Source organism: Eretmochelys imbricata, chromosome 6 (genome assembly GCF_965152235.1).
Source record: "Eretmochelys imbricata isolate rEreImb1 chromosome 6, rEreImb1.hap1, whole genome shotgun sequence".
In the NCBI taxonomy this organism is placed as follows: domain Eukaryota; kingdom Metazoa; phylum Chordata; order Testudines; family Cheloniidae; genus Eretmochelys; species Eretmochelys imbricata.
The window spans coordinates 44577829-44605128 of NC_135577.1; the positions used below are offsets into that span (position 1 = coordinate 44577829).

The 27300-nt window shown below is 42.0% G+C and overlaps 1 protein-coding gene across 2 annotated transcripts in view; it reads left to right on the plus strand.

Moving 5' to 3' along the window:
- The window catches only part of LGR4 (leucine rich repeat containing G protein-coupled receptor 4), a 119931-nt gene that overhangs the window by 46424 nt on the left and 46207 nt on the right, over positions 1–27300 (plus strand). For both annotated transcript variants that reach the window (XM_077818486.1, XM_077818487.1), the window contains exon 2: positions 9134–9205. In XM_077818486.1, the coding sequence (XP_077674612.1) occupies positions 9134–9205 (72 nt within the window). The remainder of the gene's footprint in view (positions 1–9133; positions 9206–27300) is intronic.

Sequence of the window (27300 nt, forward strand, 5' to 3'; positions counted from 1 at the left end):
ATCACCCTTGTTGCAGTTTAAGCCCATTGCTGCTTGTCCTATCCTCAGAGGTTAAGAACAACAACATTTCTCCCTCCTCCTTGTAACAACTTTTATGTACTTGAAAACTGTTATCATGTCCCCTCTCAATCTTCTCCTCTCCAGACTAAACAAACCCAATTTTTTCAATCTTCCCTCATAGGTCATGTTTTCTAGATATTCTATCATTTTTGTTGCTCTCCTCTGGACTTTCTCCAGTTTGTCTACATCTTTCCTGAAATGTGACGTCCAGAATGGTACACAATACTCCTGTTGAGGCTTAATCAGTATGGAGTAGAGTGGAAGAATTATTTCTTGTGTCTTGCTTACAACTTTTCTGCTAATACATCCCAGAAAGATGTTTGCTTTTTTTGATTCACATTTAATTTGTAGTCCACTATGACCCCCAGACCCCTTTCTGCAGTACTCCTTCCTAGGCAGTCCTTCCCCATTTTGTGTGTGTGCAACTGATTGTTCCTTCCTAAGTGGAGTACTTTGCATTTGTCCTTATTAAATTTCATCCTGTTTACTTCAGACCATTTCTCCAGTTTGTCCTGATCATTTTGAATTTTAATCTTATCCTCCAAACACTTGCAACCCGTGCCAGTTTGGTCCTGTCCACAAACTTTATATGTGTACTTTCTATGTCATTATCTAAATCATTTGATGAAGATATTGAACAGAATCAGACCTAGAACAGATCCCTACAGGGCCCCATTCGATAGGCCCTTTCAGCATGACTGTGAACCACTGATAGCTACTCTCTGGGAACAGTTTTCCAACCAGTTATGCAGCTCCATCTAGGTTGTATTTCCCCAGTTTGTTTATGAGAAAGTCATGTGAGATAGTATCAAAAGCCTTATTAAAGTCAAGATATACCACGTCTACCTCTTCCTCCCCAGATTGATTTAGAGCTGCACTTGGCAAGGTTCTGTGACATGTTTAAACACATAGGCAACCTATCCATACTAGGGGTCCCATTATTGCTGAAATAGCAGCAGCAAATGTGGGGAATTTTTAGAGGCTGTTCCTTGTGTAAGTAGGCCTTTGCTAACAGAGATACTGCCTTATCTAATGGTTTTTGTACAATGAAGAGGACTTTATTCCAATGTAGATAACTCTGCCTAAGTTATTTTGTAAGTGTTATAATTAAATAATTCGGTGGCAGAGGGCCCAGATCTTGGAAAAGACTCAGTGGAGCCTACAGTATTACATGCTATTATCTTTCAGCAAACAGGTTAAGCTTGCTCAGAGGGAGCGTTTTACAGGGTTTTAAAGGTGCCTTGTTGAAACATGATGATCTTCTTTCCTTCAATAGCCACTTCCCCCTCCCCCACCTTTTTAAACTTCACAAAAGGTGGAGACAAGCTGGAGAGGTGAAAGGGAGAGGTTAGCCATTCATAAAGCATGAGGGGCTTTAAAGATTGAAGTCTTTCTGATTTCCTCTAGGCAATTGGTTAGTGCTGACTCTCTGGCTAGGATCCAGTTCTCCTTTGTCATAGCTGGACATTTCATGTCTTCAGACTCCTGCACATTCTTGCAAGCTGCAGTATTTGAAGTAAATCAGCATGTTTTTTAAACGCAGTGTAAAACTCTTGCAGTAAAGTATCTATGCCACCTAGCTCAGTGCAGTCAATAATAGGCTAGAATAAATCCTTGTGAAGGAAAACATTGGGAATAGAAAGCACTAGTGCAGGGTCCCTGTGTGAAATTACTCAGGCAGAACTCCCCACCGTACATCCACTCCCCCAGTGCTGAGTGAATGGGAAGATTCCTTCAGCTGGGATGTGGTAATTTTCACTGATAAGTTGCAGGGGGAGTGCCAGTCCATGTTCTGACATTTGAAATGTGAAACGTAATGATGACTCTGAGGCAATAGACAGGCAATTTAACAGCGGGGAGATTCTGTGAAGGTGCGGAGAGAAGGCTGATATTTGCTGAGCAATTTGATAGGCTATCGTAAGTCTGCACAGGGTTTTTAGAAATGGTCTGGATCCTGAATGGAATGGGAATCGTTTGTAGGACGGGCATGATGTGATTTTGCTTCCAGCTATATGTGAGGCATCAGGCTACTGTGTTTCTGCTCATCTTGGAGTCTGGGAAAGCTTGTCTTGGGTAGGCCATAGAGAAGAGAGCTGCAAGAGCCCTTGTCAGAGCACAGAGAGGCACAGATGCAGCTGTGTGGAAGGGCATGGACCCCTTATCCAAGGATTTTCTGATTACTTCCTGTCTATATTAACAGCCCAAATTTCTTTAACAATGTGTATTTTGCACAAGGGCACTGTTATAAAGTTCATCTAGTGCAATATGTTGTCTTGCAAATCAAGGCTTCTGTTTCACTGCTGCGAGTTGCGTAGGCGAAGCTTAATTCTCAAGTCTCTCTCTTCAGCACTGAGAGAGGAGATCCAATGTTGCAGGCTGCTAACTGCATACAGCAAGTGCATTTGTTCTTTTTCCTCCCCATGATGATTTAGCTGGTTGTATATCTATCTTAAATACAGGCAGATTTTCACAGCTGCTAATGTTCTAACTGATCAGTGTTTAGATTTTTTTTAAAGTATATTAAATATATTTACATTCTCATAGCAAGTGCAAGGGGAGGGATGGCTTCATTAAAATTAATATTAAACAAAACAACAAAGGCAATGTTCATATGCAGTGTCAGAATATCCTGAAGGGAACATGCTGAAGCTGACTAAAGACATAAAATGCTAAGTTGTGCTTAAACTCCATTCTCCTCATTTCACATTCCGATGTGGCTTGTAAAAATCAGGTATTAAGGAGACTGGACCCAACACAAAGGGTTCAGGTTAAAGGAACTCTGAGTTATACTGACAAATTCAAGGAATCTTAGGCCTGGTCTACACAGGGGGGCGAGGGTTGTGAGTTAAGTAGGTCTAAGTTACACAACTTCAGCTACGTGAATAACATAGCTGAAGTCGATGTACTTAGAGCTACTTACTGTGGTGTCTTCACTGCGGGAGGTCGACTGCTGACGCTTCCCAATCAACTCCACCTATGCTTCTCACTCCGGTAGAATATCAGAGTCGATGGGAAAGCGCTCGGTGGTTGATTTTTTGCGTCTTCACTAGACACAATAAATCGACCACCCGCTGGATCGATCACTCCAGAGGTAAGTGTAGGTGTGCTTTTAGTGTACTGGCTTTGTTTTAACATCTGCTTAAAAGACATTATGAAAGAACAAAAAGGGAGGGGAATAGGATGGGGTGATGGATTTATAAATGAAATAGGAATTGTTACTATAAATGATTTTGTCTTCAATCCCGTGCTAAGTATGTCTGGGAAAACTCTCACCAAACAAGTCTAGTTTCTGGGTGTGTCCCCAAAGGTTAGGCCTCTCCGTGACTTAGTGGATCACATTGCATCACAACTGTGAGGAGAACGATGGTTTCTGGTCATTTGTATTTTGTAGCTATAGCTCTCTCATGCCATCCAAGATGATGTGAATCAGGCCTGACTTGTTTCAGAGAAGTAGCCGTGTTAGTCTGTATCTGCAAAAAGAAAAGGAGTACTTGTGGCACCGTAGAGACTAACCAATTTATTTGAGCATAAGCTTTTGTGAGCTACAGCTCACTTCATCGGATGCATGAAGTGAGCTGTAGCTCATGAAAGCTTATGCTCAAATAAATTTGTTAGTCTCTAAGGTGCCACAAGTCCTCCTTTTCTTTTTACGATTGGAAAAGTTGATTAAAATTGAATTAATTCAAGGCTTTTCACTTGGTGATATAAATCATAATTTAAATTGCCTTGATTTAAATCCGTTCACCCTGCCTTTTGTAATCTCCGAAGTAAGTTGGTTTTAAAAACAGATTTACGTTAAACCACTACAACTGTGTGTGTAGACCAGGTCTAAAGCTCGCTGGGACAGCTGTCCTGTGGACTGGAATACGGCAGTAATGCTCAGCAGCAGCACCGATGTCAAGTGTAGGGAAGAGCAAGCGTGAGCAACCCTAGCTCTTCCCACACTCTTAAGGCCACCAGGCCTCCTAGGGAGGGAGGCCGTTTTACCATTTCCAGGATCCAGGTCACAACATCATCTTTTTTTTTACTTTCTCCCCTCATGGAAATGGTCCACTCCGGCAGGGGATTAAAGGGACTATTGCTTGCACGCGCGCACACTCTCTTATATGAACCCCCAGGGAAGCCCAACTTACGGGCTGGGTATGGATGAATTTTGACGTATTGTTCTGCCATATTGCTCTAAATGACTGATTATGCTGTTAATTGTTCTCAAGTTTAGTAAAAGAACAAGTAATTTAAGATAAACCTCTCCAGACATTTATTTCCCACTCTCAATTTTTAGTATACCATTTAAATTTAGCGCAATTGATTTTTTTTTCGATATAGAGATCAAAAGGTTTTCAATGATGCACCGTTCAGGGGAAGGGGGGTTTTATTTCTGCATGTAATAACTTAGTCCCAGAATGAATTAAAGCATATTGCTGTACTTGTGCTGAAATATGGCATGGGACAACTGGTGCTGACGTGATCAGTTTAGTGTATGGTAATAATCGTATTACCAAGTACTTATCTCACTAGACAGCAGAGTTACGCTTTCTAATATTACTTCTGGTATTACCAGAATTGTCTTTTTTGTTTTGTTTTTGGTCTAAAGTTGTTAATGTACCATTGACTAAGGCCCCGACCTTGCAAAAGAAACATGTAGGCTATGGGGTCATTCCATAAGGCTTTCTTTGTAGGATTCAGATGTTGACATTTAATCTTCATTAAACATGCAGCCTCCTAGATTCTCTTTGGATTGATTTGTTCCATGACATTTGAGGAGTACCATATTTTAATAATATCTGAATAACAAAAAAACCTCACTTGATTCAGTTTATTTTCCATTTTTTTATGCCTCCAATTGTCTGACATTACTTCAGCACTAATTTTTGTGGTGTTGATACAGCTTTCCCACAAGAGTAAGTAATTTTAAATGATGTCCTTGCTAATTAAAAGAGCATTAACAAATGTGATTGAATCTTCTGACTTCACACTTGAAGCATAGATATTGATGTTACAAATACTGCTTGTGAATTCTTGTTTTTAAACTCAGTGACTTATTATTTCCATATAAGCAGATAAGAACATCTGTTGCCTGCAATGTATACACAGAGTCCTTTTTTGTTGCAGAAAATTTTTCTTCTATAACTAAAATTCTGTTGACTTTGTATTCATTTGGGAGATAAAATTTAGTCCTGTTTTTTCTGTCGAAAACGTTCTTATTAATTGCTTTTTATGTTGATATCTGTGTTTCAGCTTGCTGTTAAGCATTGTTCTTCTGGAGGAAAGCATTTGGAGTACTCACCAGAAATCTAATCCTTTAAGAAACTGGTTATACCATGTTCATGAGCTAAGATGGCACATGTAACACAGAAGTAAATTCCAATATGAACATTGCCGTATTAGCAACTTGAAAACGCAGTGAAACTCTGTGTAGTAAAATCAGTTGTTTTTCCACGGAACAACTTTGCTCTGACTGGAGATTGACTCCATAATATAGGAGCAAAAGTTTCCATATTATAATGTGTCGAAACAATCTGAGTCTTTCTGCTTTGCTATGAATGGAGTTTCATTAAAAGTAGATTTCAGTATATAACATATTTTGGAGGTTTGGTGGAAAAAACTACGAGTGTTTAAATCTCAGTAGTTTTGACTCAGGTGGAGTCATGAGTTCTTGATATTTCTGAAAATCAGGCCCTTATAGCTGTAAAAATTTTCATTCTGTCCTCTACTTTGTTGAGACTATTGGTTTCAACTGGATACGGTGTCCTGTTCCTATCCTAAACTGTTTAGTGTTACCATGCACTGTTAAACAGCTGTCACATTTTACCTCAGAAGTGGCTGTATTCAAATCATGAATGAAATGACTTGTGTGTGTGTCTGTATGTATATAAAGGGCATTTTGGATAATATGCACTATCTAAACATTATTACTGCCATCCCAAATTATGAAACTATTAATAATAATTTCAAGAGCTATGTTGCATGGATATTGTTTTAGGAGACCCTACCAAAATAACATGAATTGTGGTGGTCTTGTATAATTTGTTATCCACTGGTGATTCCTCTGGGTCTCCTCTCCTTCCCCTTTTCTTTTGCCAAATTCATAAATGCTTATTTAGTTAAGCACTGGAAGGGGATGTGGAGTCATCTGGAAAAGGAATGGCCTAGCCTGGGTGTGTGAAATGCATGCATTCATGGCAATTTGAAAAATGCAGGGGAGGAGGAGAGTAAAAGTTGCAGCCTCCTGTGGAGCAGACAGCTGACAATTCATGTATCTGATACTTTTATTTACTTTTCTACACAAGACGAAAAATGTACACCCACAGCAACTGCAACATCCCATGGTACCCAAGCTGTTGCTGAGATACAAAGCACCTTTATAAACAGACTGCAGAGCTCGCCAATAAAGCACCTCTCATTTGACTCCATGAATTTAATGAGGGAGTCTGGACTGGGGTTCATGTTTTAGTCACTTTCACAGCTGGGTTTGTGTTACATCTTATTCTGGTCTCCTGTATTCTTGATTTACACTGGTGTAATTCTGTCAGTTGCAGTGGGGTAATTCTTGATTTGCCCAGGTGAAATCAGACCTGGGCAAACATCTTGGTGAAAGAGGCAATTGCCGGTAAATGCGATGTTGCACAGTGTATATGAGAATTCTTTGCTGTCATTCTGGTAGTGCTCTGTGCGCATGTGTGTGGAAGTTAAGGAGCAGGGGAGCAGCAAACCAGCAACTGGTTATTTATCCATTGGGTGAGCAAAGAAAGCCTGATATAAATTCCATCAAGTGCCAGTTTGATCTCTTCCTCTGTGGCAAAAAATAGGATAGTTTTTCAATAACCAATTTGTGATTTCAGCAGGCCTATTGGCCTTGTAACATACTTGGATGTTTAGTATAAATAGAGCTACTTTTTTCTTTATGAACTATGACTAGATGTTGTGGCCTGACAGTTGCACGAATAACATGGACATTACTTGTAGTGTTTTCAGGAAAAAGCTACTTGGTATATTGAGGGTATATTTTAATGTACATTATATGGAAGCTGACATGTTTTCATCTCCTATTCTGGCACAAGGCAGGGCGCAAGCATCTTGGAGGTATATTCCCTCATGAAATGACCTTTGTGCCTGCCAGCCCTCAGAGACTCTGGAGACTTCCTTTGCTCCTTAGGAGCCTGCACCTGTTAAAGTTAGTGCCAAGTCTCCTATTGAGAAAAACAGTGAAAGAGTTGGCTCTGGCCATGGAAACTGCTTTTGATTCTTCAGCAGAATACTTTTCTTTTGCTGCCACGAAATGGCTGATAAGGGATTTGTGCCACACTCTTCTGTAGGGTGGTATCTGAGTGAGCTCAGCTGTTTTATTTCCAGAAGTAGTGGCTCTGCTTTTCAGGTGGAGAGTTTCAAAAGTAACGATGGTGCAGGCTATAAACACATGCTTGTAGAATTCCGCAACTGCTCATGGCCTGTAGTTCTTGCTCCCCTGGCTGATGAGCCCTTCAACTTCTGGCTTTGTCAGTGTTTCTGGTTTTATTCCATCATAGGATTCTGCTTCAGAACAAATGCTCATCTGGACTGGCTGGACTTTTATGGAGCCAGGATCTCAAACTAAACAGGTCTAATATAGATATAGAAGATCCTGGCAATTTTTTTTTTCTGACTATAGCCCTTCGGTACCAAACAGATACCATTCCCAGTGGTTGAAATAACAGACTATCCTCTGGTCTGGTTTTAATTGCAAATAGGGTGTGTGGAATGACAAGAAAAAATAAATGACATCCATGTATTTATTGGCTAAAGGAGAGATGTACTTGTGTGTGTATTGCTGATATGAGACGCACCTCTGTCTGTACTCAGATGCAGGAACATCTGGTGGTTCTAGGCCGACTATGTCTTCCGCACATTTTGTGGAAATAAGAAGGCATGTAACTTGCATTGTTTAGGTGATAGGTGTTGCTGTGCATTACATAAGGAAAGAAAGTTTTCTCAAGCTTGATGCCAGAGTGAGGCTTTGCTCTGATTTGGAAGACCGATGATGCAAGGGAGAGTGGAAGAAAGTTGCAGCTGTGGTATTAAGTCGTCTTTACACTTTTTTTTAAAAAAAAAATTAAAATTGAAGGGCAGTAAAAGTGGGAAGTAAAAAATAAAAAGATTAAATAATAAAAATTAAATTTGGCAGCTGTTAGTTTAAACTAATACTTGTTAAATCAAATTCTTGATTCTGGCCATGTTCTCTCGCTTTTACTCAGGTTGAGTAGTACCTTACTTCATGAGTAGTCCCACTGATTTCATGATAGGCATGCAACTAATGTGTGGTGGCTTTTTTCCTATTCACTCCACTACTCATGGAGCAAAGTGCTACTCAGCGTGAGTTGAGGTTGGTAGAGTTTAGTTTGCCACTTACTGCCAATATAAAAACAAGAAAGAATTGGTCTGCATACCGATCATGTAAGCACTTGCTGCTTGCATGCATGTGCTTATGGGCTAAAAATGAATTATACTTAAAACTATTACCTCAAGGACTTTTATAGGTTTTGCAGAAAATATGACTGCGGTAGAGCTGGGGCATGTTTCTGCTATTCTTTTCAGCTGCTCCAAAAGCCACACTTGCCTGAAGGTCTTTATTTTATCAAGTCTCAGTGCATGTGTTTATTTATTTAAAAAAAACAACAGACATTACGGTATGAATATTTGAACACTGGGTGGTCACATTTTTTACAGGCAGTGGTTTCAGAGCGGTTTTAGTTACATGCATCAAGAGTGTGTGTGTGTGTAAGGAGTCAGTAAAATCAGGACTGGAGAAAATAGGTTTCTAATAGGCTTTCCCCTCCTCTCTTTTGTAACTTCAAGATATATTTTCCCCCTTCTGGTTGTCAGAAGAAAGCCTTTGGTATCAATCCTTCATGATGCGCTATATTTTTAGATCACCACACTGTGAAAGTTTAGCCTGCAAACTCCTACAGATACCACAACATTACACTGGAAAAAGCTTTTTCTATTATCTCAGCAGCTGATCTGTTTAAATTTACTTCATGTTCTAAATTGTAACATTGCTTATCTTTTGACCCATTTGTGTGTTCTTCTTTCCCAGGGATATCAGTATGAACAATATCACAAAGCTACCAGAGGATGCATTTAAGAACTTTCCTTATCTTGAAGAGCTGTAAGTATTTCGCATGTAAAGTCAGGGCTGTTTTTACAGTGCTGTGGGGTGGTTGTGCAGTTAACCTGAAAATGGGTGGGAAAGCAAATTGTGGTGTTAGGATGAGCTGTGAACAGAGAGAGCAATTATACCTTTAAAAAAAGACTTATATATGTTTGGAAGCCAGAGTGGTTAATGCTAGTAATGAGAGACTTTTTACAGTAATTATTTTAATCATGACTACAGTGGTGACACATACTAATTATAGTGTTATCCAAAGATAACATAGGAGAAGTGTAATTGCCATTGTTTCCAATGGAGTTACAGTATAGTTATTGCACAGCTTCCATAAATACATTGTTTCAGTTACTGTGCAGTTAACTCCCATTACTCCTATAGGTGACAGAGGCAGCATGGTGTAGGTCAGGATGTATTTGAAAAGAAATAGAGGCCTTGTGTTTACAACCTCTTTTTTATAATTCATTCTTAGTTTTAGCAGTGCATCTTCCCTTATCCTGTCTTCCCCCCTCCACACATCGCTCAGCTACCTCACATCCAGCCTCGTCATTAGGCCCCAGTTCAATAAGTCTCTCAAGCATGATCCTAACTTTATGCAGATTAGTATTCCTGCTGACTTGAATGGGCTATTCACTCACGGAAGTACTCTGCTGAATTGGGGCCTTAATTTAGAATTCTGAGCAGCAGCTGAAGCCCCCCGTAAAAATGAAGCAAAAAAGTTATGATGTAGATTCTATTTTCTATTCTAAATATTTCTAATAATTTTTGTGTTTCAACAGGAAGAGGGACAAGCCTTTATCTTAGTCAGAATTACCACTTCAATAACAGTAATAAATTGCACTTAGCCACTATTTGTCTTGGTTTCCCCATCTGTTAAAGGGGGATAATGCTACTCACCTTTTGCAAAGAGCTTTGAGGTGTTCTAATAAAAAGCAATATACAAGTGAAATTTCTATTGCCCCCTTGATTATGAATTGCTTAATAATTTCAGTCTTTAAAAGTGCTTTGAGATGATAAATGTTGTTAACCTTGTCAGCGATTTTGTCTAGACTGGGAAAGAAAATTGTATTTCAAAATGTGTTAACTAAAATCCCCTTGGTTAAAATGTTTTAAATACATTTTTCAAACACAACTCATTTTCCCCATTTAGAAAATGGCCTTGTGAGGTAAGGAAGCATTATCCTTACTTCACAGATGAGGAATGTAAGGCACACAGAGGAAAAGCCATTTGTACAAGAACATATAACACAGTGAGTCAGTAGCAGAGCTAGGAATAGATTGCAGATCCTTTGGCTCCCAGTGTCCTACTCCAACTGTTGCATCACACGTTTTCCCTGGTAGGGTTGAGGTATTGTGCAAAAATGTGGAGACGGTGCAGTGCATTTTGATTTCACTATAAAAGTACACGTGACCCCAAGATTTTCACTGTATCTTGTACATGATTCTGGTTCAGGTCAATAGTCCTGTAAAGCAAAGATGAGTTTCTTCATCCCAGGCTAACTGTAAATGAGATTCCTTATATTAATGTACTCAGAAGAACTGTCCTCTCCCATCAGGCTCTGGACACCCCTACGTCAATAAAATCTAGAACTGTTTCGTGAAGTAATATAATTGCTTTCAAGATTCCAGACAGTGTTCTCTCCCACACCGTAATTTTTAAGATGTAGCAGTGCTACACTGAAAACGGAACAGTTTAAGAAAAGTTTGTGCCATGGCAGGAGGTGCCGACAACATGCAAAATTACAGGGTTAGGAAGGCTCAGCTGGCTCAGGATTTAGATTGTCTGACCCCTCCCTAAGTGCTTTATAATAGATGTAAATGTGTTTCTGGGTTTTGTGTGTTTAAGTTTCCAATGTATCTTATTTGTTTTGTTTTCTGTCCAGGGTTCTTTCTCAAATTCCTCATCTGTTCATATTTCACACTAAATTTAAAAACCAAAAAACCCGCCTTCACACAGACTGTGGGATCCTTCAGTTTTTCCCTATAAGTAATGAAGCAATAAAACCTAACTGGGTGGGTGTGCACTTCATTATGTAATCTCCATAAACCTGGGGTGTGTCATGAAGTAAGGAGAAAAAAGGCAGAGCCTTCAGCCACCATATACTAGTGCTTTATTGCTCAAGAACCATACTCTACAAAGTATCTCATTGCAAACTGTAATGCTGGAATTTGGGAGGGGAAAAAACCAATCAGACCTGGCTTTAAACTAGGCTGTAGTTCTGAACATCTGGATGTTTTAAATCCTTGCTAGCGTGGTTATTTGATGTATCCAAATAAACAACTCAAAAATGAGAATAAAATTGGTATTTGTCAAACATTATTTCTGACACATTCATACCTTTGTTGCAAAAGAAACAATCCTAGAGTCCTTTTTATGTGCGAGTCACGTAGGCCCAGGAGCTGAGGTTGTTTTTTCTTTAAGGCTATTCCGTTCCTTGCTTTGCATGGCAATGGGGCGGGGGGAGATGCGCACCCCCACTCCACAAGCAGCAACCATTTTAGCTATATCACCACTCTATCCCTGTCCCAAAAAGCACCCATCACCATTACTGTACCATGAGAATCAAGAGTGCAGCATCTGCAATCCCCAGAAGCACTGAAACTAAAACCTGCCCAACCTATTCAGTCTAACCTATCACTGATACAAGAAGACTCCACCCAAGGAAAAAAGCCCAAGGTGATCAACACCGAACAGGCAACTGCTGCATATTCTGTACCTCTCAGATGCCACAGTGACTGGTAGAATTGCATCAGCTGACAACCAGTTACCTTAGACTTGTACAGGTGAATGCAAGGTTGTTCGTTAATGTGAGAATCGTCTATGAACTGATCACAAGGTTCCTGACCTGGCATGCATCATAAAAATTGGGTTTGATGATGAAGCCAAACCGGCAGAAGCCCCAGCCAGTCTCTGTGAGATACCTAATATATCGTGGGTTTAGAGTGGCCAAGAGTGGATGCTGTGTGATCATAATTTCATCCAGTTTACGATAACAAGCAAGAGTCTATCTCCAAAATAAAAGTATTTGAGTCTGTTCAGCTGGAATGTGACTGCAGTGGCAACAAATAATGAAGACTCTTCTGACTTATATATCAGACTTACTCATTTGACAAGAATTTAGCCACATTTCTAGAAGAATTAGTCAAGCTTCAGCTGAGATTCATTGTCCTGGGAGACTTCAAATTCCATGTAGAAAAATAATCTGACATAATAGCCCAAGATATGCTATGAGCCATGACTGACCAGGGTTTTGCCCAGGCCGTCTCAGACTGCATGTGCAGCTAGATGCATGCCTGACCCAGAACTTAGAAGCACTGACAGCATACCATACTCCTGGAAGGGCCACCACCAGCACTTCTCAAGAGGTACCCATTCTTTCCCCTTCAGTGAACTGATTCTTCCCTCAGAGCCACCTGGACATTTTCTGTGACCAGAAGATCTTGAAAGGGACAAGCTCCTCATCTAATAAATGTAGTTGTTGATGAATTACTGAAATATTACCGAACTGCTGACTGAAACCATCAATGAACTAGTCCCAAAATAACCACTTGTCTTGCAGGTCCCTGTGGTTCTCTGATGACCTATATAAAATGAAGCAAGAAAACAGCTTACAGGAGTACCAATGGCACAAAATATGTTCCACACCAGTCCATGTAGTGCTGAGGCCCACCTGTAGGCAAATGCTGTAAGCCATAAAAGATTCTTTATTTCATACGCAGTTGTGCTAGCTGATAACTGATAGCTGAACTGGTTTGTGGAGCAATCTAACTAATCCACTGGAAGGTCTAAACGTGCTTCTAGGACCAAGTGCAGCTTACTGTGGAAAAGAGGTCCACTTCAAAAACAAAACCAGCAAGATCTTAGAGGGCCTTGTTGAATGAAAACTGAACTGTTACCCTGTGGGACTCCTTGCCACAGGAGGAGCAGCAGAGGCAAAGCCTGATGATCTCTAGGTGTGAGATGCACCTTTTCTTTGCTAACTCAGTACTTAGGAATGACCTCCTTAAAACTGACCCAAAAACCCATCTTTGCACCTCCTCGCAGAGAGGAATGGTGAGGGACCTCTCCTTTTTGATATGGGCATTCATTCTTTTGATTTGAAAGGTGCTTCATAAATACTTAATGAGCAGGACCCCATTGTGCCAGATAAATCCAAACAAAAGGGCATTTTTTTTAGGTCCTCAGCTTGCCCCCCTGCCATTTTCGGATGTTTGGAGCAAGAGGACCAAGCGGCCAGCTTGGAGAGTGGAAAATTTCCATGGGCACTAGTGACAAAACCGGGCGCAGCACTGCCATAGAGGAAGTAGAGTGGAGGCGTGCAGGAGGCAACAACTGCACTTCTGCAGAAGTCGGGGTCCCCAGATGGCAGGTAATCCCCCATCTGTGCAGCTCCTAAGCCATGGAGGAATGGAGCTCTACTCTAATCGGTCTTAGGAGCTCTGGATGGCAGCTGCTGCCTCCTGCTGCACCGCTCCTAAATCATACAGGAATAGAGCACGACTGTTACAGGGCTTCAAAAGCTCTCCATGCAGGAGACTTCCCCTGCAAATATCCTCCTGCTGTTCCAAAAAGACAGTGCTTCAGCCCCACCTGCCGCTGCCTGCCTTCTGCTTCCTCGGTTTTGCAACACCTCGGTTTATCCCACCATCTCACAATCTAGTAAATTGCCAAATAACGTCACAGGATTTTATGATGCCTCAATGGAGGCGGATAGATGCATAATTTAGGACCCTGAGCCTTGCTGGGGGAATAACAAAAGGAGTAAGGTTCATTTGAAGCAACTATTTTCGTTGCGTTAGGGAAGTGGATAGTTTGAAGGCCTGTCAGATTTTAAACAGGATCCTTTTTTAAATGCTAAGATGACTATTAACAATATTAAAAGAAGACGCTTAGTGCTAGGTATGTAAAAGCTTATCTCCTAATTAAAGGTGCAGTCAACATCACTAAGTATCTGATCTGCAAGCCGAGTCCATTGGTATTTGATGATTAAATGACATCCTACATGCAAATAATCGCAGGTACGAATAGGGTAGGCCCAACTAATTCTCAGCTGAAAATCAGCCTCTGGGTATATGCGCTGTAGCTGCTGCTGTTCACCCCCCCGCCCCATACATTTACTGCAGAGAAGCTCACAGTGCACTTTATCATATGCCTTGAGGATTCTTGCAATATTTATAAATGTTGTTGTAAAACTTCTCTATCTCGCTGTAACTGATACTCATCTGGAAGTAATTTGCAAGTGACTGAAACTGCAGCGGTCAAAGTCGCTGAGGAGCAGACCACCAAGGCTTTTGCCACAGCAGTTAATGAGGTATATTCTCTACAAAATGTTAACATTAACATGCTACATCCCTGAACTTGATATGGAAACTTAAAATCCTGGAAGAATTTGGCCGCAGTTTCCTAACCAAACTTATAAAGTATTTATAGACGGCTACAAGAGCAATGCAGCTAGATACTACAGTGTTTTTGAAAAGCATGAACCGTTTGCTAATACGAATTCTTAACTGAAAAATCGGGCTTAATGATGTCCTGATGCATTTCTAAGTGATTTGTTAGTTCCTTCTGATATTTAACCCCTCTTTACAGTGGCATGCAGGGTTTTAGCCATGTGATTTCCACTGACTTTGTTTGTTGCATGACTTACCAAATTAACCCAAGTACTCTAACCCATCAGTTCTTCAAAAGGCTTTTCCTTTTCAGGATATGTAACTGCAGATAACTTTATAGTGTGAATGCGGAGGCTTAACTTATTCAAAACAGAATGTCTCCTTGACTTTATGACCTTTAGTTTGTTTTCATTTCCACTTTCAGCTTTTTAAACCTCTGGCTCCTTATTTACCCTGGGAGGGTGTGTAATTTTAAGTGATAAGATCCAACACACCAGTTCCTTGTCCGTACATGAGGGCTGGTAGGGGAGAAGTAAGTGCCCCTGGTAGGGAATAGTTCATTTAAGCCGCTTGTCCTGCTGCTTCTCTCCGGGGAGTTTCAGTGCCTCATGTCCATATTTGCCATAGTAATTTATTAATTTTTTGTTTTGCTGGGTCAAAATAGCATTTGGTCCTGTATACGAAACATGCTCTAAATCCACTCAACTGTAGCGTGGAGGTGTATATTCTAAACATTGCCTTAAGGTATTGGGAGAATGCTCTCTCTGCTGCAAAATTCATGAACTCTCCAAAGAGCAAGGGGCGGGGGGGGAACTATTTTGTCCAGCAAGGAGCACTGAGACTTCTTGAAGAGTTGAGAGATACCGGGGCTTTTGAGGTTATGGGTGGGGACAAAGTGAGAGATCCAGTAAGTGGTGGGAGATATTGCTCCTTAAAGGTTGAAATTTGTTAGACTTGAACCTCCAAGGCAGTCCTAAAGGGATTATTTTGCTTCTAGTCTCATCCTGACCAAATTGCAGGGGTGCTATTCCATAAAACCATTGTGAACCCAACACAGCCAGGCTGTGAGCTGCTCTGGCCATATAATATATATTTTGTAGATATATATATATATACTAAGGCAGAAACAACTTAAATGTCTTCACCAAGGACACGTGTTGTATATCTACACTGCAGTGTAAGCCCCGGATTAGTGGGACTTGTGTCAGCTGATCCATGTTGGGAAACCCTGGCTTTGAGAGTCTAGATTGTACTTTAACCCTTTTTCTAATCTGTGCTCAAACCTAGGCCTCTGGTGTCCACACTGTAGTGTGCAAACCCGAGTCAAAGTAACCACAGCCGAGTCCCTAGCATTCCCCCCCACTCCCAAAATGTGGCTGCTCTAGCCCTAGGACCATGGTGCACTGGGAACACTTTACTGTTGGCTCTGCATGTTACGGGAAGTTTGAAGCAGCTCACTTTGCAACTTGCTCGGTTTGCTCTCCATTGCAAGCCCAGGATTCTCTCCGATAGTGTGCTTGCAGATTGGAGATCAGAAGAGAATGGGTTAATACTGACCTGAGCTGCTGCCATTTGCAAAGGGAGGATGGCAGCTTCTGTTTTCCATAGAATGTTTTGCAGATTGTTGGGATAGAGAGGACTAAGGAAGTTGTCCCATGGAACTGTAGGATATTTCCGGCAGACTCCTGGGACCCAAGTCAAGCGGAGCTGCGTCTACACTGCAAAATAATAGGGCTCAAGCCCTGGGTCCCAGCTTAACTTGAGCTCAGCCCCTCCAGCCCTGCAAGGTTCTGGGAGTCTCGGTCCGAGTCCTGGGTTAGTGCAGTTGGAGTGTAGATGCAGCGGGGGGGGCGGGGGGGGGTTAGGCTTGAGCCTGGGCTAAAGCATGTTCTCACATTGCAATGAAGACATACCCATGGTGAGTTGGTGCAGAGCTGAGAATATAACCTGGGATCTCTGTCTCCAGGTTGCATGTGGTAACCATTAGATCACTGACCTGTGAATGTGAAAATATTGAGAAGTATATCATGTTCAATAATACAACTATTGGGGAAAACAATGGACAGTGACATTACACTTGTGCATAGGTGCTGACTTCCCCTCTACCCGGTGGGTGCTTGACCCCTCCTGCCCCTGCACTGCTCTCGCCCCACCCCCATTCCACCCCTTCCCCAAAGTCCCCACCTCCATTCCACACCCCTCCCCCAAGTCCCTGAACCTGCCCTGCCTCTTCTCCTCCCCCTCCCTCCTGGAAAGTCCTAAGGTCTGCCAAACAGCTGTTAGGCGGCAGGGGGTGGGAAGTGCTGGGAGGGAAGGGGAGGAGGAGCGGGGACGCGGCGCGCTCGGAGGGAGGGGAGGAGGGGGGGAGCTTGGCTGCCGGTGGGTGCGGAGCACCCGCTAATATTTCCCCATGCACTTGTGTACATATGCTCCTCGACAAATAATATTCATGGCCAGTCCATATACTGTGAAATATAACCAGCTTCATCACCAGTACCAACTTAGCTAAGGAATACAAAATCTTTTATGGAGCAACTCTTAAATTTGTATCCATAAAGGCCAAATTATACTAAAACTTCTCCAGTTATAAAATATGTAGGGGTTAAGGGAATTGGTTGATGCATTGAAGCTGTTGGTGAATTATTAGAATAGGACAAGTGAGGCCTTTCTCCTTTTTGTAAGAGTAGGGGGGAAGGCTGACCTCTTGTTTTGAGATGGGCAAATGGAGCAAGAGATATAAAAGTAACGGTAATTTACCAGGGAAGGGAGAATGAAGAACTACTTGAATGTTTAATTGCCTCTGTGCAATTTACTGCACTAAATGCTCTTGGTCGGAATTAACCATCTTGTTTCTGCTTTAGAATTTTCTGAGCATTGCATTTAATAGACGGTGTTTGTTTTGGGAACAAAAGAACTAATTAAAATGCACGCTGACAGTAGAAAATGAGGTGTGTGGTGTTTCGCCTTGGGGTTGCAGTCAGGGAGTATCTGCAAAGGAAAAGACTAGAGTTACTTTTTCCTCTTGGCTGTAGCTGAAGATGACCACCTGGCTGAAATTTCACAGCTGTTTTGCATTCATAGTATCGATTTCAGTGTGTAATTTAGATGCCCCTTTTGTTCCTATTTCTTCATCAGCACTAAGCTGCAGTCTCCTCCCTTTTTGGTTATCAGTTTGGTTTTACAAATAATAGTGTGTGGCTTTTATATCAAGGCCACCAGGGCTGAGCTCTGCTAGTATGAGAAGAAGCCTGGGCTGGAAGAGGCATCTTTCTGGGCCCCTGGTGGAAGATGTGTTTCATCTGAAAGTAAGCAAATGTGACTTTTAAATGGGGTGGTTTAGAATAGCATTAGCACACCCTTTTTAAAGTGGTATTGTTTAAAGTGGGTGTTTAAAGTGGTGATAATAAAAAGATGAATAATTCTTCCCTCACTAACATAAAGATAGAGGATCCCAGAATTCAGAATGGGAAACCAGAGACAAAGAGCCTGTCAAGTCTGCAAAAATAAGGCCTTGTCTTCACTAGGAAAAAAGATGTGTGTGTTAGCTAACTTGTAGTCACGTCCTAGTGAAGACAAGGAAGTTTGTAGTATTGGCAAGTCTAGAGACACACCTGGGGATATAGCCCAGGCTTCAGCTTAACCAGCTAGCACATGGTAAATGTATACATTGCCTTGTCTAGCGTAGAGTCTTGGAATGTGTCTCACACATACCTTTAAATTCTAGTCAAGGCAAACCCTTGGGCAAAGATTTCCCAGTAGGATTAACCACGACCAGTTAACTAAGTTTCTAAACATCACTGGCTTTGTCCACCCTAGGTGGTGGTGAAAAACATATTGGCCGACCCATGTTAATTAATCACTTCCTGTCTAAATGAGCCTTAAATGAATGTGTTCTAGCTGAACTCCAATCCTGCCAATGTAAGAAGAGGATTTTTGTATTCTAGAAACCTCTAACAAAGCTCATAACTCCTATGTTTTCCTTTTTTCAAGAGAAAATGCTAGTGAGCTCAGTAAACTGTATTATTTTGGGAGGGTGGGAAAGTCTTTTTAAAATTCCCTTATGGTTCTTGTTTTGACAAGTTAATTTCAACCTCCAAGTGACTGTGTATGAGGCCCCTAGTATTACCTAAACTAGTTACTCTGCAGCATGGTCTTTTTGAATTCCCTCTTTCAAGATCCTTTCTTATGCTCATCTCTTTTGTATGACTAACTGAGTCTTCAGCACACAAATACCTCTTTGGCATTATTTGAAAACTATCTGGCTCAGCTCAGTGTCCTGGAGGTAGCACTATGTGTTGTTAAGCTGAAGACCCCCTTATGATACTGGATTTAGTTGTTTTCCTGAGCCAACAGGATGGGGCTGCCCTGAAGCATAAGATAGATAAGAAATTTCTTGAGGCTTTGTGGTAGCCTCAGCAGCTCCTAGTCTAATTCTCTACAGCTGTGGGTCCCAAAAAACCAACGTGTGGTGCAGTCTGCCCCCATTTTGTTACTGGGGATGGAGTAGGAGACCACTTGACTTGTGAGCGCACACGCACAAAAATAGTTAGCTTCTTATAAACCCATGAGCAGTCAGACCCAGCTCTACAAAAGCCACTGATAAGTCAGAGTAGAATTGGCACTCTCTGTATATGGGCAGTAGCCACATAGTCCCTGTGCACACCCTCTTTAAGAAAGATTGCCTAGGTCTGAATGCAGCTTTTTAGCCTTTGACAGTAAGCTTGCACACAAAGAAATGATATGGAGCTAAATTCAGTTCACCTCCCTCTCCACCCACTTGCCATACTATATGTGAAATTAAGACCAATATAACAGTTAGAGAGAGGGTACATTTATTTTAAGTACTAAATCAGTTTCTCTGAGGTATTCTTTATTGGCACATTTTGTCCTCCTAAATGTTTCCCTTACTCTCACCCAAAGATAATGATGTAATCCAGGGATCGGCAACTTTTGGCACACGGCCTGCCAGGGAAAGCCCCTGGCTGGCTGGGCCGGTTTGTTTACCTGCAGCATCTTCAGGTTCAGCCAATCGCAGCTCCCACTGGCCGCTGATCGCTGCTCCAGGCCCATCGGGGCTGTGGGAACCGGCGCGAGCCGAGGGATGGGCTGGCCACCCTTCCCTGATGGGCTGCATGCCAAATGTTGCCAATCCCTGATGTAATTGGAGAGGATCCTGATTCAAAATCTTGGATTTGCACCTGGGAGAAGTCTACAGGTCACCTAGTTCAGACCCTTCCTGGAGAACTATGATATGCAACTATGCCCTCACCTATGAAGTTCCATAAGATTCATTCTCAATCCCATTCAGTCTCTATCTGAAATTGTTTTGGTGGATTTGCAAAAGAGGGTCAGGTGCCACAAGTACACACATCGTACCCACCTCTATATTTTGTCATCACTATCAGCACCGTTTCCCAACTAACGGAGTGCTTGGAAACCGTCAGCACACAAATGAAGAGTAGTTGGCTGAAACCAAACCCAGGGAGGACCGAGGACATGGCAGTGGGGAGAATGAGACATTTCAAAGAACTTGCCATCTCCACCCTAATCATCCTTCATCAAGGGCATTTTTAATGCTTTAAGGTCCCCCTCCCCCTCATCAAGGATAGTCTTCAGCCAGACTGGGGCAGAGCTAAGGAAAGTTCATATTTAGACTGCAATGCAAAAATAGAAAGTGGAAAGAAAATCGGAAAATGAGGCACTTATTAAAATATGCTCTTTTTCTTCTTGCTTCAAAATCAATGATGCTTGGGAAGTCCAAAGTGTTTACAGTGCTGTAACTTACCACTGTAGACTACTAGTCACCTATTTTTAAAGGACATAACGCACTGTTTTCTTACATGGGTGCAGCATGGGTGCTGGAGGATAAATGACTGAATTGCTATGACAACTTGCTCTGACAGTTCAGATTGCGTAATCTTTGCTGATGGTTGTGTACTTTGCCATTTAAAAAGGTAGTAGTTTACATATTTTCTGTGGGCTATCCTCTTAAGGAAGTCTGGCTAAAATATAGATGTCACTTGTAAGTAGAATTTGAATGCACCTTTTTGTAGACTGAAACGTTTGCCTTCTTCAAAAGCAACGTTCCTTTATTTTAAAACCAAACCAAAGATAATGGGCCAAAATCTGCCCTTGGATAAGTTTTCCACTGGGAGATTGTGGAATCTCCATCCTTTTTAAGAACAAGTTAGACAAACACCTGTCAGGAATGTCTAGGTAATACTTTGTCCTGTCTTAGTGCAAGGGATTGTACTAGGTCCCTTCCAGTCCTACATTTCTATGATTCTATGATATGAGGACAGAATTTAGCACATTAATTCTCAAGCTTTTCATTGTGTAGTCCATTGAAAAGCCATTTTAAATGTCTAAGAACAAGAACGATGAAAGACTCTTTATCTCAGGGATCATTTATTTATAGAAAAATATTAATACCAAAAAAAGGGGTTCAGAATGAAAAGTGGCCCCCTCAAAACTTGATGGTTTATACTGTTGTGATTGTGGTACTGGTTCTAACTGCATACCCTTTATATAACTTCTTTCTGTGCCTTGGTGTACACACACACTCCATGAGGGGGCCATCAGGGAGTTGGCAATGGTTCCTTGATTATCCACAGATCCCTAGTGTGGGTTAGAACAGATTAGGAACTGCTTTATTCTGCTCCAGATGACTCCGGTCCCTAAGGGACCGTTCACCAGCTGGAGGAAAGCAGAGGGCAGCACTCTCTAGGCACATCTTCATTTGACAGGAAAATCTAATTCCACTCAAGGCAGATGCTGTGCTGGGGTTGAGGGACATCTGGGGCAGTCTTATTAGGGCTGAATGGGGCTGATGCCTAGTTCGCTAGTAGGACTGCTGCACAGCGTTTCTGTGCCCCAGGTCCAGCTGGGGACTGCTGTTATGGGGGCAAGAAGCACAACTCAAGCAACATGAGGAGGCCTGAGGAGCTGGACCTGAGGGACAGTGGTGGGGAGACAGTAGTAGCAATAATTACATGGTGCCAGAAGTATGTCCGAAAGGGGGTAGAGGGTGTCAGCAAAAATGCAAGCACAAGATGGGAGTTGGGTGAGGGAACAAAGAAAAGGAGTCCATAGAGAAGATGTCAAGGCTGATTCCCCACTCTGGCACTTGGAATGCAGAAGGTGGGGGCCCGCAAGGATTCTGAAAATTAATACTGACCACTCCAGGCTTGTCTTAAACTCCCAAGGTTACAGCTCCTCTCTGACCTTGGATGGGTAGATACTGCCACCACCCAAATGCAATACCTCTTGGAACCCAGGAAGGTGCCTTTGGGAATTCCTTCCTGTGGGGTACCCTCAAGCCCTTTCACCCCCACTCCGGGGAAGAGCTGAGAAAGAAAACAAAGGAAATTAGCTGTTGCCCCCAGCTAATTAAACAACGTGTACAAACCTCTTAGGACACCAAAATTCCAATCCTGTTCTTAAAAAATGTAAATTTTATTAAAAACAAAAAGAAAGAAAATACATCTGGATCTTAGGCTTTTGCTAGATTTAAAAAACCCACTTACAAAAATTATTCATCAAGAATAACCTTCCTGAGGTCCAGTTTAAAGGTTACAAGCAAAACAAAAAGCATTTGGGGTTAGCACAGAGAAGTCCACAAGCCAATAAGAAATAAACAGAAATAAACCTAACATTTCTAGACATTTTCTGATTTATGAGTAGAGTTTAGGTATGATCTGATGATTTCCATCCTGACAAAAAGCTTTTTACAGCATAGTCCCAGCCCTGTCTCTGTTCTGTCCCTTCTCTCCAGAGAACAGGAACAGAACAAAGTGAATTTTTTTCCCAATTTTAAAAAGTTCTAGCCTTCCCATTGCCTCTTTTGGCTGGGTGCCCACTCCTTTCCTTTTACCTGTGGACTTTTTAACCCTTTACAGGTAAAGCAAGTAGAGAACAGCTACTAAGAGGAATTTTATAGCTAACTGGCTGGCTGGGTGTCCACAAAAGGGAGCCCCCCCCCCCAATTTATCACACAAGGTGTAGAGGACCTGTGATAAATTAAGATGCAAAAGATCAGGAAGGTTGCTTTGGATCTTGCTTGCAAAGCTGCTTCACAATCAGAGCTAATACACCAACATACATCTTATGGTATCTGTCTGTAGAGCATGTAGTACAGTAGGGCCCTGATTCCTGACTGGGATCCCTAGGCGTGCTGCCAAAATACAATAATTAAATTTAAGAAAAGGACACATTACTTATTAATCTTACAACAAATGGGTGTTGCATTCCTCACCAATATTCTAACTTGGAGCAAGGAATACCAGTTTCCAGTGGGTGATGGCAGGCAATGCACACTACCTCATATGCATTTATATAGCAAACCCGTGACAGACATACAAAAGCCAACAAGCTATTACAGAGACAAGAGACACAGCTAGGGTGGGAATTATCCCAGAAAACTGCAGAAAGAAAATTACAGCAAACATTTGTGCATGAAGCTTTTCACAGAGAGAGGAGGGGACCTAATTCCCTGCTCAAATATCTTGAGGCTCACCACCATCTGGGTTGAAAAACAAGAACAGAAGGCTTCCTAGGGGTTCATGTTGCATCCGGTCAAGAATAAGAGAGAAGACTGAGTGATGTTTTTAATCAATTTTTAATTGAATGATGGGTCAAATGCTATCCCTGAGTCCATTCTGTTGACTTTGGTAGAATTACACCGGTGGTTAACGTGTCCCAACAGTTCGGTAGCAGGGTTGTCAGACTGTCTCATAATTGTACCATTTAACTTACCAAAAGAGAGAGGACTCAGGAATTTGCAGCCTCCAGAAGTGCTTTGGTTCAGTGTGCTATGTCTGGCATCAAACTCTCAGAAGATGATGTCGTGGAGGGTATTCCCCAGCCATTCTGAATCCTCTTTTCATAATACAAATAAGGTGCATTTGGACTTGAGGTCACTGGCTATGCCATGTAAAATAATCGATGGTACTGGACCCCTACCAAGGATGCATGTTGTGACTAACAAAAAATGCTGTGCCATCCTATGAGACACACATTCATTTATCTTACCTACTACTGCCCAAAAATCCAACCCTTTTGGGCAATGGGCCACTTCCTGAATTTGTTCAACTTTACAACAATGGGATGCTATGAATGACTGAATTATTCTGAGCGCACTAGTCAACCAGCAAGCTTAGATAATCATAACAGAGTGGTTCTTGATAGTCATATAAATGCAAAGGTTTTCTCTCCCTCAATATTTTATTCCTTGGAAGCACTGCCCTATTTGTGGCTCCTAGGCACTATGGTAATACAGATAATAATAGGAATGAAAGAGAACCTAACATCATTAAGTAGTTAAATGTAATTTGTCTTACTCTTACAACTCTGAGCTGTACAGTCTAATGCAGCAGTTCCTTTAGTGCAGGTTATAAGTAGCAGTTCCATCGATGTAGCAATAGGATGCCTGTGATGAACACAGAGGAAGTACACTTTCGTCAGTTGATACATAGGTGTCTTTCAACCAGTCGCTTGCATGCCATATACCTGCAGGAGCTAGTGGCATTAGGGCCATGTCTACACTACAGCAGCACAACTATGGTACTGCAGCTATAGTGCCGTCATGTGGGTGCTTCCCACGTCAACAGAAGGGGTTTTTCCATCAATGTAGTTTATCTGTCTGAGAGGCAATAGCTAGGTTGATGGAAGAATTTTTCCGTCAGCCTATCCATGTCTACACCAGGAGTTAGGTCAACCTAGCAATGGCACTCAAGATGCAACATCTTTCACAACCCTGAGCGCATAGCTAGGTCAATCTAATTTTTAAGTGTAGACCAAGCCTTTGTAATCTGTATAGCAGTGTTACTTCCCAAATAGCATGTCTTGAATTGATGGTGCAGTACCAGCACATCAGCATTTCTGTGCTCTCAATGTCATTCTTTGAAGTGTTGACCTCTTGAGTCAGTACTCTCGGAAGTGACTTTGATAGTAAGAGATGAGGTTATCAAAATGCCTGGTGTAACCCTGCCACATTCCTTCATCTTCAAAAGTATATTTAAGGCAATTGGGAGCAGCCCTTGTTGCTAATTAGCTGCATTAAACACTAGCCATTATCAACTGAATTCTCTGTAGCAAGCAGTCTGCTTGACTTATTAACAGCTTGACTCACAGGAACTGTCCTTGTCTGTCTATGCCCTTCTCCTAGTGGCTGGCCTGGGGACTCTCCCATCCATTTTCTTTTTAATCTTTTTCCCAGGCTTTGGGGGCAGATACTTCCCTGCTGGAGCCTCCAAGTTATTCAGGCACACAATTTTACTTAAAGTTCCACTTACTTCCAGCCAAGGAGTTATTGGCTGTAGTGATTTTTCTGAACAATGCAAGACACTACTTAGTTCTCACCTCAGGTTGGGTCCTTGCAATACTCCTTCCCCTTCCTGCCTGAGAAGTAAGAGACAATGAATTAACTTTGTGTATTATGACACTGGCAAACACTTAAGACGAGACCATTGGGCTAACTCCATATATCTGTGTTCTTAGCAGAACCACTAAGTGTGATATTCTGGAGAGTTTGGAAGTGTCTAATTCACTGTATTTTGATGTCAGGAGAACAGACCATGGGACAGTGTGTTGAAGGGGAAATTCTTAGTGATTCTTTCATAGCGATGTTTCTCAGTAAGTGCATGATTACAAACCTTCCTCCATACGTCAGGATGCTTAATTTTTCAGCTCAGAGTGGCACATGAAATAGCCAAACTCAATTTTTAAAAAATTTCAGAAAATGAAAGGTGAAAGCGTATTTAGAGCCAGAAGTGATGACAGCCAGAATAATCTGCAAAATATTTGCAAGGTTGTACGGGAAAGTAATGTTACTGAGATTTTTAGCAGCTGTACCATTCCCTGCACTGTCGTTTATGGTATAAATATTTGCATTTAATCAAGATCTTTTGATAGCTGATTTCCTTCTGCTTCATCACTCAGCAGAATAACTGTATTCTTCATTAGTCTTTTGCCAAAGAAATTAAGGGGATACCAAAAAAACAACTCTAGGCTAGATTGTGCATTTTAGTGCAGCCCTTTGGAACGGGCATAAGCTGTGCTGCTTCAGGAAGAGCCTCATGAACCACTGGACCTCTGAGAGGCCTGATTCTTCCCAGGGTCCTCTGTTGTTATCAGGGTGGAGGAATTTGCTACAGTCCATTTGAAGGAATAGGACTGCCTCCCCCTGGCCCCACCATGGAGCCGGCCCGTGTTGTTGCCAAGCCTGGCAGGAGGACAATGGAATAATAGCTCTGCCTAGTGCCCATCCAGTCTGTTTCCTGGGAAGGGACATCTGATGCACAACCCCTGCATTCCCCCCAGCACTCACGGCAAGAGCTAAGTAGCCTTAATGTAATTATCCTAGGAAGGGACTCTTTACTCCCTTGGTTGGCTGTTTTGGGGCTGGTCAAAATCTAGCCCATGAAGACTATTCTTGACGAACTGGAGAAAAGAGTTTGATTTCTGTGTTAAACTATAGTTATTTAGGGACCAGTCCTTCAAGGTAAGGAGAACTCCTTTGAGGTGTGGAGTTGTCATCCGCTTCCATTGCAGGGAGGAGGCACTCAACACCTCTCTGGACTGGGTAAATATTGTACATTTTTTTTTACAGCAAAATTTAGCTCCCACCCTTTTTCTTTTAAAGAATTTTCAGGGGTAGTAAGCAATGATGTATTTTTTTATAGTGCAGGAGCCCTGCAGACGTGACCTGAAGTAGGTAATTCTGTCATGTGTGAAGAAATTTTTGGAGACTTTCTTGTATGATGACGTCACACACAATAAAGCACTCATATTCATCACCTAACCGTCTTCCAGTAAATTTTATTTCACTGAAAATCTGTGCAATAGCAATTATGCGACTGTATCTGTTGGTGATAAGTACGCATACTATATCAAGATAAAACAGTCATAACCCAGCTTTTATGTGCCAGACTTTGTAGCAAGGCCAGGGCCGGTTCCAGGCACCAGCTTTGCAAGCAGGTTTTCTGGGCGGAATTTAGAATGGGGTGGCAGTCCGTGTGCCGCAGCGGCAATTCGGTGGCTACTGCTTGGGGCGGCAGAATTGGTAGAGCCGCCCCTGAGCAAGGCACATCTGAAGTACACATATAGTTAGTCAAAAAGCCCATTAACGGTGCATGTAAAATATTGTTTTTGCAACGTAAATAGTCTCCACAAACTTCAAATAAGGGCAGGATTAACTGGTATGCTTCAGCTATTTTTGAGCCACTCCATAAAGCTAATTTAACTAGCTGATCAGAGCAGGTTTATAGTGGTTTTCTACCAACTCCCACTTATGCTGAAGATTCCTGCCCCCTCCCCATCCCAGCAGTCCTGACATACATCCCACCGACCACAGCCCCCAACATCACCCACTTAGAATCATAGAATATCAGGGTTGGAAGGGACCTCAGGAGGTCATCTAGTCCAACCCCCTGCTCAAAAGCAGGACCCATACCCAATTAAATCATCCCAGCCAGGGCTTTGTCAAGCCTGACCTTAAAAACTTCTAAGGAAGGAGATTCCACCACCTCCCTAGGCAACGCATTCCAGTGTTTCACCACCCTCCTAGTGACAAAGTTTTTCCTAATATCCAACCTAAACCTCCCCCACTGCAACTTGAGACCATTACTCCTTGTCCTGTCCTCTTCCACCACTGAGAATAGTCTAGAACCATCCTCTCTGGAACTACCTCTCAGGTAGTTGAAAACAGC